The sequence below is a fragment of the Narcine bancroftii genome, chromosome 11 (assembly GCF_036971445.1).
Source record: "Narcine bancroftii isolate sNarBan1 chromosome 11, sNarBan1.hap1, whole genome shotgun sequence".
Taxonomy (NCBI): Eukaryota; Metazoa; Chordata; class Chondrichthyes; order Torpediniformes; family Narcinidae; genus Narcine; species Narcine bancroftii.
Window position 1 is genome coordinate 82,345,125 of NC_091479.1, and position 16,250 is coordinate 82,361,374.

A 16,250-nucleotide genomic window follows, 5' to 3' on the forward strand; every position below is an offset into this window, starting at 1 on the left:
CCTTATCCTTCCTAGATCAAGGTTAGGGCTCCTAATTTTTTCCCCTTCTTCCTGTCTTACACTGGCTCAGTCCACAAGGATTCCCGTGATCTTTTAATTGCCAGTTTCTTTAATTCTGCATTCCATTCATTCCCTTTCTCTTCTTTAACTTTTGATCTCTTGCATGGTTTTAAAACAAACTTTAACAGCAGTAGATGGATATAGTACAGTTAAATTTAATTTTAACGTAAAACTATTATACAAGGGAAAATCAGCTGTACATTTTGGTTTTTAGAACATCACAGTTAGTGTTTTGTATAGAACTAAGGTTATTTCTCCCATCTCCTTCTACAACTTCTTCACTACACAGTCTATGAGCCTTGTAACTTTTGTCATAGTCGTATGATAAATGAATTAGCTCATTCTTTATTCAGGAATAATCATTAACATGCTCTTGATCTCAATGTAAGCAGCAGTGAGGAAGTTATTAACCTGACATAACCTCTACTCTCCCAGCCATTTTCACCATCATGTTTCAGAGTCCTGCAACATCCATGTTCTTTTGTTTTTGTAATATCAGCTGATGAGGGATCCAAAGACAGCACAAGCCTTTCAACCCCTTGTGCCTAACCTGCCATTCCAAAGGAATCATGGTGGGTTTAATTTATCTTGATCATACCTTTCCTAGACAGATCCCATATTCCTTACATCCATGCCAATAATGGGAATCATCAGTTGATGTCAGAAAATTTTGTTGCTTCAGGCCTGGGATTGCATTGTGAGGAGAATTTTTAACCCCAGTAAAATGGAAATAAAACATAATTTGGCTATAAAATTTGCTTTTTCTCAAAATAAAAACATGTTAAAAAACCAATGAGACTTGTACAAACTTGCTCAACTTTAAGAATCTACACCATGTGAAGGAAGGGAATTGCAATGATAAGCATGCTGCCATGAAGTTTCTGATCTCTAGTCTAAATGGTCATGATCTTGGATTGTGTTCCCTCATTGTAAATTCTTGTTATGTACCCCTGCAATCTCTCACTCACATTTGTTTCTTTGAGACTACATCTTATTTTTGTTTAAAAGGGCTTGCATCGTTATTCCAGAAATTAATGCAGTTAATCTACAAAACATAAATTCAGAGTTAAATGTTTGGTACTTAAAATTCAGCACGTTAAATTAGTAAGATCCAGTGTGTTTATTTAAAAAATATATTTGACAGAATCAAATTTGTTCAAGAGGACTATAACTGGATTCTTGATATTAGATTAATAGCTCTAATCTTTCTCTTGTCTCAATGTTTTTTTTCTGATCTGCTGCAGCTATTTCCCGCATCTGTGCAATTTCATTTGTTGCAAGATTTGGTGGATCTGATTTTTCCCTTAAATTTGATGCTATTGTAGCGGGCCAGTGACCGCACGGTTAGACGGGCCAAATCACTGCCCCAATCATTCGACTCAAAATGGCGTGGGTCCCCCTTCACTCTCGAGGAGAAGGCCCCCCCCCCCCCCCCCATGGTTGACGCCACATCTTGCCCAGGGGAATTCCCCACTTCTGGGTGGCACTCCACTGAATAGGGAGTGATTCAATGATGAACGGATGTCACCAGAAGTGCGTGTTCCCCTGTGCGCAGCGTGAGAAATTCAAATAATAAAGTCAGTTACTAGTTCACCCTCGCACCGTGTGGATATCTCTTTATTCCATAGTTCTGCCGTCACAGACGCTACGCTATTAAGTATGTAGTTCCTCTGTAAACCCTCTATTGTAAAAAATTTGTTTAATGCCTCATCTATTTTATTCCCCTTAAGTCCATCACTTTTGCCTATTTTGGCCATTAAAATGAAGGTGACGTGATAAGAACGAAATGGCACTGAGCGAACATGTGTTAGCCATGATTTTGTATCTACCCCAGGGCCCTGCCATTTACTGTGCAAGTCCAATTCTGGTTATTCCCTCATGATACACCTGTGTATTTCATCTTTGATCTCTTTGCTTTTTAATGTAGTTACCACTTGTTTTCTTTAGACCTGCATTATCTTCTTTTCTTTGGCTTGGCTTCGCGGACGAAGATTTATGGAGGGGGTAAAAAGTCCACGTCAGCTGCAGGCTCGTTTGTGGCTGACCAGTCCGATGCGGGACAGGCAGACACGATTGCAGCGGTTGCAAGGGAAAATTGGTTGGTTGGGGTTGGGTGTTGGGTTTTTCCTCCTTTGCCTTTTGTCAGTGAGGTGGGCTCTGCGGTCTTCTTCAAAGGAGGCTGCTGCCCGCCAAACTGTGAGGCGCCAAGATGCACGGTTTGAGGCGTTATCAGCCCACTGGCGGTGGTCAATGTGGCAGGCACCAAGAGATTTCTTTAGGCAGTCCTTGTACCTTTTCTTTGGTGCACCTCTGTCACGGTGGCCAGTGGAGAGCTCGCCATATAATACGATCTTGGGAAGGCGATGGTCCTCCATTCTGGAGACGTGACCCATCCAGCGCAGCTGGATCATGAAATTACATCATCTTTCAACACTTATAGTCAAACAGTATCCCACTGCAACTTTTCACCAGTCCTCATTTTGTTTTAAGTTAATTGTAGTGATCAGAAACTTAGACCTGCATTAACAACTGTGCTAATTCCTCACTGTCTTCACCCAGGGGTACGACAGAAATCTCGGTGTTTTTTAAAAAAATTGAAGTAAACCAACCTTTTTCATTCCTTGGAATAACTTATTTTGCTGATTAATGCTTTAAAATCAACACTTTCCGACAAATATTGCACAGAAGCCTCTGAAAACTCCCTTGCGGTGGTTGGATTACCGTAACGCTATCCATATTTAAACAATTCAATACAGAAGTTCCATAAACTTAATGTTTTGGTTTTTAAAGTAAGCCTCCATTCTCAAACATGCGAGGGCTATTGGTGGTGCTGAATGAACAGACTTTCAGATTACAGATTTGTTAATATTCTAACACCCTTTAAGATTTTGCTCAGAATTGAATGTTCCAGTGAACACTTGAGCTGACAAGGATTGCAGGAATCGGCACCAGGTGAGTCAGATGCCAAACAACTAATTTTTAAGTAATTATCAGAGATTTACTATCATCTTTCAATGGATAATACTTCAAAATCCTATTTTTAAAAAACCTGTGTTTTTGAATCGCTTTCAAGATGTCATAGATTTAAGTTGTGCTTTTAATAACAGGTCTTCTTTTTTAAAACAAAATCTTGTTCATTTCCTTAGAATTATTCCAGTTACCAATTGTTTATTTTTAATTCAGTACAAATCTTCAGATAGGTTGCAGATAATTACCTTTTATTGCAATAATTTAATTATATACTGACAACATATGCCATTGAAGTGTAAACAAGTTTTAACACTGAGAAACAAGGTCAAGTAGAAAGTGGTTGTGTTGTCGTTTCAGTGCAAATTTTCCTGAAAAGTTAAAAAAAAAAGGACAATTAGTCTTGCCAATTATAACTGTATAACAGTTTCAACCTCCATGGAACTATTTTAATAGTTGACAATCTACAAGTTTTCAGGCATTGCAATGAAAAAAGTATCAACCATCTGCTATACAAATAAAGCAAAATATCTACAGCTGCATACATTTCTTTTAAGTTGTATGCAGAAGTGGTATAAAAGAGGAACAATGCTGCTGTTTGAAATAGTTACGGTGGGGAAATTAATCCAAAAATGTTAAGTCAATTTTGAGCTTTTTTATTTCATAGTTATAGCTTCCGATTCCAACTGATAACGTCTCATCAACAGGTAATAGACAAGGGGAATTTTTAATTGCAATATTAAACTAATCAATTCTTGCAAATATTGTAATCTTATAAAGTTTGAGTCATTTCAATTGTTTGAGGTTAGTGTTCAAGCCAAAGCACCACATATTCTCGGCTGGCATTGCAATTGTGAGGGAGCAATACATCTACTTTCCAGATGAAAAACTAAACTGAATATTTGTCTGCTTTCTTCAGTTCTCTACAAAAAATATGGTGAATTATCCAGTTCTGTTTAACTTTTCAATGTTCAACCAATACCACACAGCACATTTGGTAATTATTTAACATCTGAAAACTGGCAGAGTGCAATTTAGCTGCTGAATTTCTCTCCTGTCATGCATCAAAAACACTTGTCTGAAGGGCCTAAACATCACTCACAATAATTTTTTAGTCAATATGGAAGCATGAATCTAGCAACAAAAAATGTGCATCCTTGCAGTTAACACCTGTTCTGTGGTTAATATCCCTTTTGTTTTGCTTACATGCAGTAACTAATGCGTAGGGTACTGAACTTGTGTATAGAGTTTATTAATCAAAAATAGACTTTATACACAATAAATGCTTTACAAAATGAAAACCCTTCAAATTTTCTTCCCACCCTTAGTTTTGAATATCGTTATTTCCATTACTGAATAATTGTTACATTTATTTCTTAATATTTTTAATTTAAATTTTTTTTAAAATTAGACATGTAACACGGTAATGGGTCCTTTAGACTCAAGAGTCCGTGCTGCCCAATTACACCCAATTGACCTACAATCACTTATGTTTTGGAGGTTGGGAGGAAACTGGAACCCCCAGGGGAAACCCACGCAAACATGGGGAGAACATTTAAACAAAAGACTTCTTTCAGAAAGGGTGGGATTCAAACCCTGGTCCCAATTGCTGGTGGTGTAACAGCATTTTGCTATTGCCACCACTCTGATATCTAGAGTTCTGTATGACCAATCCTGGGGATGAGTTAAAATAGCTTGGAAATAAAACAGGGTGGCGCAGTAAACACAACATATTACAGCACCAGTGTCCCGTGTTCAAATCTGCTGCTGCCTGTGTTTCTATGTTTTGGTAATAGTGCAGAGTTTCTGAGTGCTCTGGTTTTCTCCCATGTTCCAAAGGTACAGATTAGGTTAATTGGTCACATGGGTGTTACTGGGCAGGCATAGGCTCAAGGAATTGGAAGACCCTGTTTCTGTATCTTTATTTAAATTTAAAAAAATAGAATTACTAATTGTTTTTAAATAAAAAAACTCATCTGCTTCACTATTATCCTTCAGGAACAGAAATCTGCCATACTTGACCAATTTGGCCTTTAAAGGGACTCCGATATGATTGACTCTAAACTTGTCTGCAGTGCTAGTCCACCTCAATTACTGTAGTTAGAACCAATGTGGAATGGACAATAAACTATGGTCTTGGCAGCATTGTCCACATCCTTTATCAAAAAAAGCCCAACTGGCTAATATTGCAGTATGCCTGAAAGGAGAAGGCAGTAATTAAAGGCTTTGGCTGACCTTAACTGGATCCTGACAAAACTATACAAGAGGCTGAGATAAAAGCAAATTCTTATAATGTACTCGAGTCAGTCAAGGGTATTCCTAGATGAAATTGCTAGTTTTGATGAGCACAGATCAGACAGCTTCACTTGTTTTGCTGACTTCTAGTTCTTCCTTCAAAACGTCCAGATGGCAAGCAGTATTACCATATAAAAATAAGTTGTAGATATGGAAAATGGGAGACTATTTTGACACAGTCACTATTGAACCTTGGTTTCAGTGGAAAATGCAATATTCATTTGGTCTGAAAGAATTTATTTTGCATCACTATGGTCTTTAACTATAACAAAGCATAAAATTGTAATCGTGCTAGCTTTGGTTGCATTCAATTTCTGGATTGGCTGTCATTCATTTAGTTATATTGGTTGACTTGTGGTCCAATATCCTCTAATGTTCTAGATTTTCATTCCTCTGATATTACCAACACAAAATATATTCAAAGCATTTCATGTCTTGTCTATGATAGAGCAGTTCAGTGATGCCAACATCTTTCTTTCTTCAAAGAAACTTACCCATCCTCCCAATTCCTGAATGTAATTTTGGAGGCTTGTGGTGATGTACTGTACAGTAGTTCTGAAGATGCGTGGGAGCAAGAGAGGCCGCTCCAATACAATCTTTTCTAACAGCAACAGTGTCAGTAATAGAATACCTTTCTCTTGTGGCATATCTTCAATAGCAGTCCTTTGACTGGACAAGTCATCAATAATGGCAGACAAAGTTATGGTTCCATTCTGATTAAAGGAATACACATGAAATTTAAAAATAGTTAATGGTCATAAATGGTTTTAGTTTTATTAACCCAGGTTAAATTAAGAAATGAAGATAACAAGGGGCCAGAAACACTTTTGGCAATTAATATTTGATCAGGGAAAAATAGAAAATAACATGGCAGATGTTGACTTCTGTGAAGGTGGGAGCCTCTGGGGAAAATAGTGCAGGAAAGAACTTCAGAGTACAAAAAGGGACCATGAAAAACCCTTGGCCAGCAAGATTGAGAATCCTAAGACATTCCAAGTATATTAGAAACAAGAAGGTAGTGAGGGAAAGAATGAAAAGTTTCAAGAACCAAAGGGTTAATTTGTGTGTGGAGCTATGGAATGTGGGAAAGGTATTGAATGAATACTTGTTTGTATTCACCAGGAAGAAGGACATGAAAGATCATGATTTCAGGAAGGATATGTTGAGTACATCAGTACTAAGAAGGAGAAGATGCTAAGTGGAAATGGAACATACGAGGGTCAATAAATTGCCGGAACTCAAAGAGATCTATCAGAGGTTGCTATGGGAACAAGGAAGACCAGGGGCCCTAATGGATATTTTTGCATTTTCATCATTGGAGATAAAATGCCAGAAGACTGGATAATTGGGAACATTGTTCTTTTATTTAAAGGCAGCAGAGAAAAGCAAGATAACGATAGACCAGGTGAGGATTCTATCAACAGGAGGAAAATTATTATAAGGGAATGCATTTTTCTACATTTTGTAAAGGTAGGGGCTGATCTGAAACAAGCGCAGTTTTGTATGGGGAAATCCTGCCTGACAATAGAATTTTTTTGAGAAGGTAACTGAGGAGATGGTAAAAGAATGAAAGAAACTGCACCAACAATAGGACTCATTTAGCACTGTTTCAATGCCAGCAACTGGGATTCCAATCTGGTGCTGTCTGTAAGGAGTTTGTACATTCTCCCCATGTCTGCATGGGTTTCCCCTAGGTGCTCCGGTTTCCACCCCCAGTTCAAAATGTACTGGGGTTGTGGGTCTGTTAGGTGTAATTGAGCAGAATAGCTCGTGGGCCAAAAGGGCCTGTTACCATGTTCTATGTCTAAACTTTTAAAATTTAAATTTTATATGTTACTTTGACTTAAGGTTGTTTGAGTGTGATAACTTGACTCCATCACAAGTGAAAATGATAGCAGTTTGTCGACTTTCCATTTTATATATGTGCAATAATGTTTTTCTGCAGAAAGCATAAGAAAATTATCTATATCCCACTGGCAAGTAGGAAGTCTTCTAGCCCATGTTCTCCTATGATTCTCATTGCTTTACCCTTTGCAAACAGAATAGGTGGAGGAAATGGGCAGATAAAAAAGAGTAAAATAAAATTTAAATTTCACTCTTAAAATATTCAACACCAATTTAAACCTACAGAGCAAGATTCCCCACAGTCTATTCCCTGAGAGTTATTGATGTTGTTTAATTGACCTCTAGGGGGCAGTGGTGCTTTGCTGTAGTCTTTCTGCTATCCACTGTATTTGCTTTGAAGGGAGCTGCAGGATTTGTTGGTTGAATTTTAGCTACCTTCAATTTAAGATGATTGGCAAGTTTTTTTAAACCAGTAGCATTTGTAAACTTTGAAAGGCTTTTTTATTTTGCTTAAATCTGAGTAGCGTGCAATGAGGAGAGGACCAATTACACCTACTGCCTTTGCCCTATTTGTTTGAATGATATCAGTTGGAAAATTGTTAAATTAACTGAGGCAATAAATGTTATGCATATTTTTTTTTAAGATGATGCACTCTACAGTTACTGTGTGCCAAGGTTGGAAAGATTACATGCTTGGGATGGCGTCAATCAGGATGGTGGGCTTGTGGATTTGGAGTTAGACACTGACTGACAATGACCGTCACTGTACAACAAGTGAAAAGAATATGTTAACTTAAACTCTATTTATGATCTTCAAAATGGTTTCTGAGCATTACTTCAGAACATGTTTAAATTTCTTTGGTAGAGGTGGGTCATAGCTATCTTGAAGGTACAGCAATTTCATGCACTTCAAGGCTAAGGCAGCCAGCATCAATGTTTGCATAGTTAGTAGTAAAATGGCGCATCTAAATTTTACTTCATTGTTTAACCATTTATCCAATTGACTTGAAGTTATTGGAACATTTGCATGCAAAAAAAAATTTCCTTTGTAATTTTGACAGCTAATTGTATGAAATCACAAATGTCTACCAGTGAAATTTTATAAACTACTTAATGCCTGAATTTTTCATAACTGTAGAACAGTGCTAGTCAAAGGCAAAAAGTACTAACATATATAAAAATACATAAAACAAAAAAATGCTTACCTCTTGAGGATTAATGTCATGGATAAATCTTTCAACCACATTATTATTGATGTTTTGATCCAACCCATCTCCCATCTGAGCCAAACGTGCACCTATGTCAATGTACAATTCTTCAGGAAACCGAAGTCCAGAAAATAAAGTGACAGGTTTTTAGCTTTTAAGCTCAAACACCAACATTCAAATGTTAAATAAACAACTTCACAGGTATATTCGAAGTGCACTTATTTTCAATTAAACCAGCAATGATGAGATGACAAGCTAGTAAAGGGCAGTCCTGCATTCCATTTAGTTCTATACCCAATCGTTATGGTTTTGTCACCAACCTGCGTGAAAATTCTCTAACATTCTAAAATTTACTTTTTACTGTACAAGAAATCCGAAATAAAATAAAAATGTTAGAAATATTCAGAAAATCGGCAGCATCTGTGTAAAAGAAAAAGTTAATTTTACAGGGTTGTGATCTGATATAAAATGGAAAAGCTGGTTATATAAAAAATTTACCCAGAACACTTAAAATTAAAACTGAAAATGCTAGCAATACTTTGCATGCTGAGTTGTGTGTATGTATACATATTTTAAATAGAGGACCTTTCATTTGGGGTTTTGATGCAAGGCAATGAATTGTTAAACATTAGGTTTCCCTTTCCATTTTGTTTTCAGATTTACTGCAATTGCTATATCTCTACCTCAGTTCTTACATTATTTCTGTAATTTTTTTTAAGCTCAAGCAAATCATTTGTTTTTGTATCAAATATCTTTAGGAGACCAATAGGAAACTATTGCCCACAATTCACTTGGGAATTACTTCCAAGTGTTTTTTTAAATGGATTGGGCTAAAAGATAAATACATCTGTAGTTGTTAGTGTCTCCTTGCTCAATCATTCTGAAAATGAATGAATGACTACTTCATCAGCCTATCTCCAAACTGGCTTCTGTAATGAGTATCAGTGTTCTCAAGATTCTTCCTTAATACTGATCCATAGTTTGGAATAATTACCATTTATCCTAAAATTCTTCTGCTTCAAATGGTAAACAATTTCCCAATGTTAAAAGCCAAGTTTCTTGTTCAACATTATTTATAATTTGTCAGATCTACTCCATTCAAATCAATGTATTTTGACACATTAAACTTTAAAATAATCTAATCTTGCTTAATAAAAATCACGTACTGTTCTGGGAAAAAAATGTCAGTAGTATTGAGCTACTTAAATATCAACAGTTTAGAAGGTGGAAAAAAAATTCCAAAAAATTGATGCTATAACTTCAGGTGTGGATAGAGCAAATCTGCATCCTAGTTTTTAATTTGGTCTTGACAGTCACAGATAAACCAGTTATTAGATGTAGCCAAAATTGTGGACGCGATTACCCATCAAGTTATTCATATCCATTATTTCCTTTTGTTTAAATGTTTTAGAATATTAATTTAATTTTTACTACATAGTTGTTGCATTTTGCATGCCATTTTGGTGCTTACGGATATGCCAAATTCACAATGACATTATCTTTTTTAGCCATCAGAAATGTGGCTAAATTTCCAGAGTACAATCAAGATTAGGGGCATTGCAGCTCAGCAAAACTCTAAATTGAGCTGTCAGTGAATTGTGCACGGAAGTCAAATAAAATGAGCAAGTAGAAATAACAAAGCAAAGGAATTCAATATTGCTGAGAATATATGGGGGTCTCAAACAAGGGTCTCCTAAAATATCAGAGCAGTATTTAAAACTGAGGTACTTAGAAATTTCTTCTTGCAGAGTGGCGAATCTTGATTTCTGAATTTAACGTGGAAGTCTATTCGATTTTAGATCAAACTACCACCGATTAAATGCAAAATCTGCAGAATCAAATGATCACAAGAGCAGAATTTGAAACATAACTACACCAGCGTGATATTTTGCACCTATCTTGGCGAAGGGCTCAAGCCTGAAACGTTGGTTCCGTTTATCTTTGCTGTGTGACCTGCTGAGTTTTTAACTTTCAAGTGCACCAGTCAGATAGAACTCATTGGAGTCAGGAACAAATGTTGACATTTTAAATGTAACAGCTTTCGATTTTAGAGCCAGGCCAAGTGTGGGTAGATGGAACAGAAAGGTCAGATTTGCTGTCGGGTGGAAAGTGGAAAATGGTCACTGGGGCAGATTTAATAAAAGTTACATTGAATACAAAATGTGGCAGTCGAGAGGACAATAGTATTGACCTGCTTCCTGAAGAGTGTTTCTGATCTGTTGGACATACATTTGGGGATTTTACTTCATTATGATGTGATTAGGGGAGGGAGTAGGAAGATGGCCCGAGTGTAGTAGATAGATTAAAAAAACAGTTAAATTAATACCTTCCAACCGTGCGGCCGAACGATGACAAGGTAAAGAGGGGCAGTGTCCATCTGTCTGAATATCATCCTCGAATCCAGTGACTTCCTTTTCCAGTTCATGAATCCCTTCCTCAAGAATCAAATCCTCAAAGTTTCTGGCCTTAAGAAACTGCAATACAATTTGTTCCGTCTGTTTTTGAAACGAGTCAATTTCCAGGGACATGTCCAAGGTCTCCCTTCCTTCCCCTTTTTGGAATCTGAACAAAAGAGAAGCTTTTAGACGCCACTGGCAACAAAGGTGGGACAAAGACCCTGCAGAATAGCCTGGGCTGGGCCGAACCTTGTCCCCAAGGAGGCTGCGTGGCCCGCGGAGCTCCTCCACCAGCTGCAAGTCCAGCAAAAGGATGTGATCATTTCCCAACAGGTGCATCGCCCTGTTCATAAAACGCTACGTTTAACAGTTCTTCCACAACGCTTCATTGAGGGTCTCCATGAGACCCCCACCCCACCTTCCCCCCCCCCCCCCCACAGCGTTTACCAAAACCGATACATCGCTGCACCGCTCCTCCGAGTCGAAAGCGGAAAATGCTTAAAAAAAAATTCTCCTGCATTCGCGAAAGAATCTGGATCTGCGAACTCCCGGACTCTGAATCCCGGTGCCGAGGACCACCACACGGGCGGCAGGGAGTGCGGGGGGATACGTGAGCCTTCACTCATCTGAAGCGACGGCCGATCTGATGAGGTCGTTACCTTTCCGTGGGCTCGCGGCTTCTTCCGGGGCCACCAGATCGCAGCCCCTCGCCTCTTTCGGCGCCGGCGACCGCTGAAAATCGGGACGAGGCCGCTTGCTGCGCGGCGCAAGCACACAGGCCCTGCCCTCCGTCACGCTGCGTGGCCGCCTTGCCGATGGCCCGGGACCCGCCAAACTTTGAAGGGCGGGTTATTAACTCTCTTCGAGGAAGTTGGCGGAGGGACCGAACCGAGCCAAGGTGACCAATTGCCCCGCTTGTAAAGCCGCATAGGCCAGGTCAATGCGCAGCAGGCGCCGAGTGAAGGGTCGGCGGGGGAACAGGGCCACCTAAAGGATGGCTGAGCCGGGGTGGGGGTGGGGGTGTGGGTGGGGTGATGCGTGGCAGTAAGAGGATGTCGGCTTCGGGACGGTTCCGGAGATGCAAGGGTGCCCGGGATGCGGGGGGAGGGGGTGCATGGCAGTGAGGGTCTGGGGGCAGCAGTGGCCCGTGGTTGATGATGGGCGTGGAGAGGGTTCCGGAGATGCCAGGGGTGCCCGGACTGGAGGGGCTTGGCTCCCGCCAATGCCAGGTCCCGAGTTGAGACGGTGTCCTCACGGCCATTGGGGTACCACACAGGGGCGTAACGTGGGTTGGCATGGATGTGAACTTTGTGACCCTCCTCCGAGAGGGCTAATCGCCGCAGCACAGTGGCCATCTGAATGCAGCCGCTTTCAGGGTGACAGTCAGCTGGCGAGCGCCTGACAGCTCCTCTCCCGGCTGCCCCTTCCCCCGGCGCAGGACATCAGGGCAGGGACAGCTGGCTGGGCTGTCAGCGCGGGGACGGCAGGGCTGGAGCGGTCGGCGGGGGAAGGGGTTTGGGGCGGCCGCCGGGGGAGGACGGGGCTGGAGTCAGACTAGTGCTGGCATTCCTGTAGTTCTGGCACTAACAAACAGCAGTAGAACCGGACAAGTTCAGGCACAAGCACTAAAGTGGAACGGGTCTCAGCAATGGGGCACTAAACCTTGCCCCACTACTACTGGCATTGGCACTGGAACTAGTTCTGACACTGGGATCAACAGTGGCACTAGGACTGACATCACCTCTGTAAGTCATAAAGACCAGTACATATTTCACGTATGTGAAGTGAGTCAGGAGATTTGGGATAAAAGTTCAGCTATGATCTTACTCAGTGACGGAACAGGCGCGAGTTCACCAATCCTGTTATCATCAAGGTTATCTCGGCACATGCTATCAAACGCCACTTCTTAAAGATGGCCACAAAATGTGTTCTTCAACACCCGAATAGTTTAAGTCATGAGACCAACCTGCAAGTGTGGGAGAGCAGTTTGTGGATGTCCTATTTCTGCTGCAATATGTCAGTTCTGACATCAAATTGCTTTAAATCCCAAGTGCTGTTATTTAAAAGTTGTGTTTTTATCTCGCAGTCACTTGATCCCGTAAAGGGAGCTGTCAGTTCCCAGGCAACTGGGTCTGAATGATGTCTTTGCATCCTTTTCCCTCAGGAACACACCAACCGCTCTCATTATTGCCACGACCTTCTTTAATCTAGCTCTGTACTTAAAAAGAAACCATTTCATCTGCATTTTAAGTTAATTAAGCATGGGTATTGTTCGGAACTGAGAACCAAATTATACTGTGTTATTGTAAACGACTGTTGATCAATTGGGAGACTGCAACACATGATTCCACTACAGAACATAAGTATGGGCCACCATCCCTCAGACAGCCAACCATAATAAACCAGCAGGTATTAAGAATATCACCAGCTTTTAAAATGATTTAGCTGTTCTAATTTTAGCCAGAAAACGTAACTGAGGATCTGCACTCTGGAAAAATCATCCTCTTTTCCCCAAAGAACATGCTAAACTAGCAACATGGGAACTTGGGGATACTGCTTCCATGTCCTTGCTTTCCTCCGCCAAGGCTTGAGTACGCTGACGCTAAGCTTGTTACGGGCGCTCGAATCGGTTACCGGCATTGTTTCGGCCAGCCCCCTTCTCCCCCGCCGGCCGCTCCTGCCCCCTTCTCCGCCGCTGGTCACTCCAAGCCCCGCATTCACCCGCTGGTCATTCAGCCCCCTTCTCCCCCTGCCAGTCGCTCCAGCCCCCTTCTCTCCCGCTGGCTGCTCCAGCCCCCTTCTCTCCCGCTGGCTGCTCCAGCCCCCTTCTTCCCCACCAGTCGCTCCAGCCCCCTTCTCTCCCGCTGGCTCCATCAGCCCCCTTCTCCCCTACCGGGAGCAGAGCAATCAGAGTGGGGACATTTCACAGGAGATGTCCCTGTGCTGATAGCCCGCGCTGGCTGTCCCAGCTGACAACCAGCCATCCTAACTTGACAGCCTAAGGGACAGGAGCCGGAGTGCGCTCAGATGCGCATCCTGGTGCAGCTGTCCCTTCAGGTGGCCAGCACTGCGCTTTCAGCGCTGCCACCTGAACGGCAAATCAAAGGGCCACTTCCTTTTCTTCAGGCGCATTCTTAGCGGAGAATATACCTAAAGAAGAAGATTATTTAAGAGGCCCAATAACGCAGAAAAATACTGTAAATTGAGCTGTCAGTGAATTATATTGTGCATGGAAGTCCAGATCGAGAATCGAAGCAGATTTCTCCCCTGTTATTTGCTTTCTACTTGAAAAGAAATTAAACAGCTAACTTAAAGAAAATTAAGCTATCTCTACAGAGGGTTATTAACGTGCAGGAAAGTGGTCGTATCCGGGAGAAGAACACACTCATACCTGAAATGCAGTAATGTTATTGTGATACGCTGCAGTGTGAACAAACAAGTTCAAACTATAAAGGCTTGAATTAGCTTAAGAATGGCACACAAGGTTTAATATCCCTTCTGGCTCCATGTGCTCTACTGCCTGCACAAGGGTTTGTGCGAGTCTTTATAGGGCTGGTGATTGGCAGGGAGGAGGTGGAGGCAGCCTCCCAGGTTACCTCCCTGCAGGTTCAGTGGGTTTCCCCCTGCAATAGGCAGGCAGGAATGCAGACAGGCACGGGCAGTCACAGACAGACCAGTGTTTGTACCACCACATTCACCCCCTTCTTAAAATCAGTCCCTGGTGGGGAAAAAAAGTGTCCACACGACTTCATGCCAAATGTCTGCTGGATACAGAGTAGTTGGGAGAGAAAAACGTATTTACAGATTTACAAATTCAGGCAATCTGGCAGTCTGGCAGTCTTTAGGACTGTTGCAGGACAGGGCCACCTAAAGGATGGCTGAGTCGGGGTAGCCGGGGCAGCCGGGGGTGTGGGTGGGGTGGTACATGGCAGTGAGAGGATGTCGGCTTCAGGAGGGTTCTGGAGATGCAAGGGTGCCCGTCAATGCCAGGTCACGAGTTGAGACGGTGTCCTCATGTCCATTGGGGTACAACACATGGGCGTAACATGGGTTGGCACGGATGAGGTGCACATGTAAACAAAGAAATAAATATAAACAAACTGACTGTGCAATAGAGAGTAATAAATAAATTAAGTTCAAAAGTAAGAGTCCTTAAATGAGTCTCTGATTGAGTTTGTTGTTGAGGAGTCTGATGGAGGAGGGGTAGCAGCTGTTCCTGAACCTGGTGGTGCTAGTCTTGTGGCACCTAGACCTCTTTTCTAATGGTAGGAGGTTTCCAATATTATCAAAAATTCTATTTCGCCATGTTATTCAGCCTGGGTCTTGAGATCATTTATGATATTTCACGTTGTCCATTTCTCCACTGCTCCTGTTGCCCTTACACTGTCTGGAAGCAACTGATGCCACAGATCCTTGTGAATGGTTGGTGCAAACTCTGATTTCAAGTGTGTTTTACAGGATAGCCATGCCACCACAGAAAAAAACACTTGAAGTCAGAGTTTACACCATCCATTCATTTGTCTGTGGATTAATGCTCTTTGGTTACCTTCAATTCCCCAATTCTGATGTTGGCATTCCAATAAAAATTTGCATGATACTCATCCATCATAATAATAATGAGTTTATTAACATACACATAATGTACATATGCATCAAAATTTTTACTTGATGCAGCTAAACAGTACCACAAGATATATCAACTACAATAGTTACAATAAACTACCCAAGCACCAAAAATGGTAATAAATATAAAGGAAAGATAAATAAATAGTTACAGTTAGTGTTAGAAAAAGAAGGTGGTGTTTTAACAGTGCAATCAGGTATGTTTGTGACCCTGGAGTATTATACAGTTAGGGTAGTAAGGGAAGGATCAACTTCTTGATAGCTGTTGGATCAAAACAATTCTTGAACCCAAAGGTGCTAAACTTTAGACTTTGTACCTTCCTGAAGGTCGCAGAGAGAACAGATTGTGATCAGGGTGATGGGGGTCCTTTATGATGGTGGCTGGTTTCTTCAGATAATGCCTCACATAGACGTCTTCAACAGTTGGATGTCAGAGTCTGTGATGGACACCCACATTTGCTGCTTTCTGTAGCCTTCTGCGTTCTTGGGCAATCGAATTACCAAACTAGATAATACAACAGTCAATAAATTAGAGTCATGGGAGGGCTATCTCCACAGTTCTCTCAATGTGCTGGCTCTATGAGAGGTCCTCATATGTGGACTCCTTGTAACATAAAATCCTCTCCACTGCCATCCCATTAATGAAGTCAGCCATTGCATTAAGACTGCCAGAGATGATTCTGTGGCTGTTGTCTAGCATGGACATTAGTAAGGCCTTTGACAAGGTCCAACATGAGAAGTTAGACAGGAAGGTTCAGATGCTCGGTATTCATAGTGAAGTAGTGAATTGGATTCGACAATGGACTTTAGACTTTGTACGGGAGAAGCCAGAGAATGGTGGTGGATGATTGCTTCT

At 41.3% G+C, this 16,250-nt stretch overlaps 2 protein-coding genes across 12 annotated transcripts in view; one reads left to right on the top strand and one right to left on the bottom strand.

The window, feature by feature from the left end:
- Positions 1–16,250, top strand: part of bcl2l13 (BCL2 like 13) — a 79,352-nt gene that overhangs the window by 40,571 nt on the left and 22,531 nt on the right. The window contains exons 6-7 of one of the 4 annotated variants that reach the window (XR_011346661.1): positions 6,445–6,727; positions 7,812–7,873. The exons of 1 other annotated variant lie outside the window; for it this stretch is intronic. Coding sequence is in view for 2 of the 3 variants with exons in the window: in XM_069903720.1 (XP_069759821.1) it covers positions 7,812–7,907 (96 nt within the window). In the remaining variant the exon portion in view is untranslated. Of the gene's footprint in view, positions 1–6,444; positions 7,786–7,811; positions 8,242–16,250 lie in introns of those variants that run through there. 2 more of the 4 variants (XM_069903720.1, XM_069903726.1) reach the window with 2 other exon arrangements.
- LOC138746033 (BH3-interacting domain death agonist-like) overlaps positions 3,258–16,250 on the bottom strand; it is a 37,715-nt gene continuing 24,722 nt past the window's right edge. For 4 of the 8 annotated variants that reach the window (XM_069903732.1, XM_069903731.1, XM_069903733.1 and 1 more), the window contains 5 exons: positions 15,712–15,899; positions 10,702–10,937; positions 8,373–8,482; positions 5,817–6,035; positions 3,258–3,398 (listed from right to left, as the gene is read on the bottom strand). In XM_069903732.1, the coding sequence (XP_069759833.1) occupies positions 3,384–3,398; positions 5,817–6,035; positions 8,373–8,482; positions 10,702–10,903 (546 nt within the window). In that variant the 5' untranslated portion in view covers positions 10,904–10,937; positions 15,712–15,899 and the 3' untranslated portion in view covers positions 3,258–3,383. Of the gene's footprint in view, positions 3,399–5,816; positions 6,036–8,372; positions 8,483–10,701; positions 10,938–11,218; positions 11,362–11,430; positions 12,449–12,737; positions 12,763–15,711; positions 15,900–16,250 lie in introns of those variants that run through there. The other 4 variants (XM_069903734.1, XM_069903736.1, XM_069903729.1 and 1 more) reach the window with 4 other exon arrangements.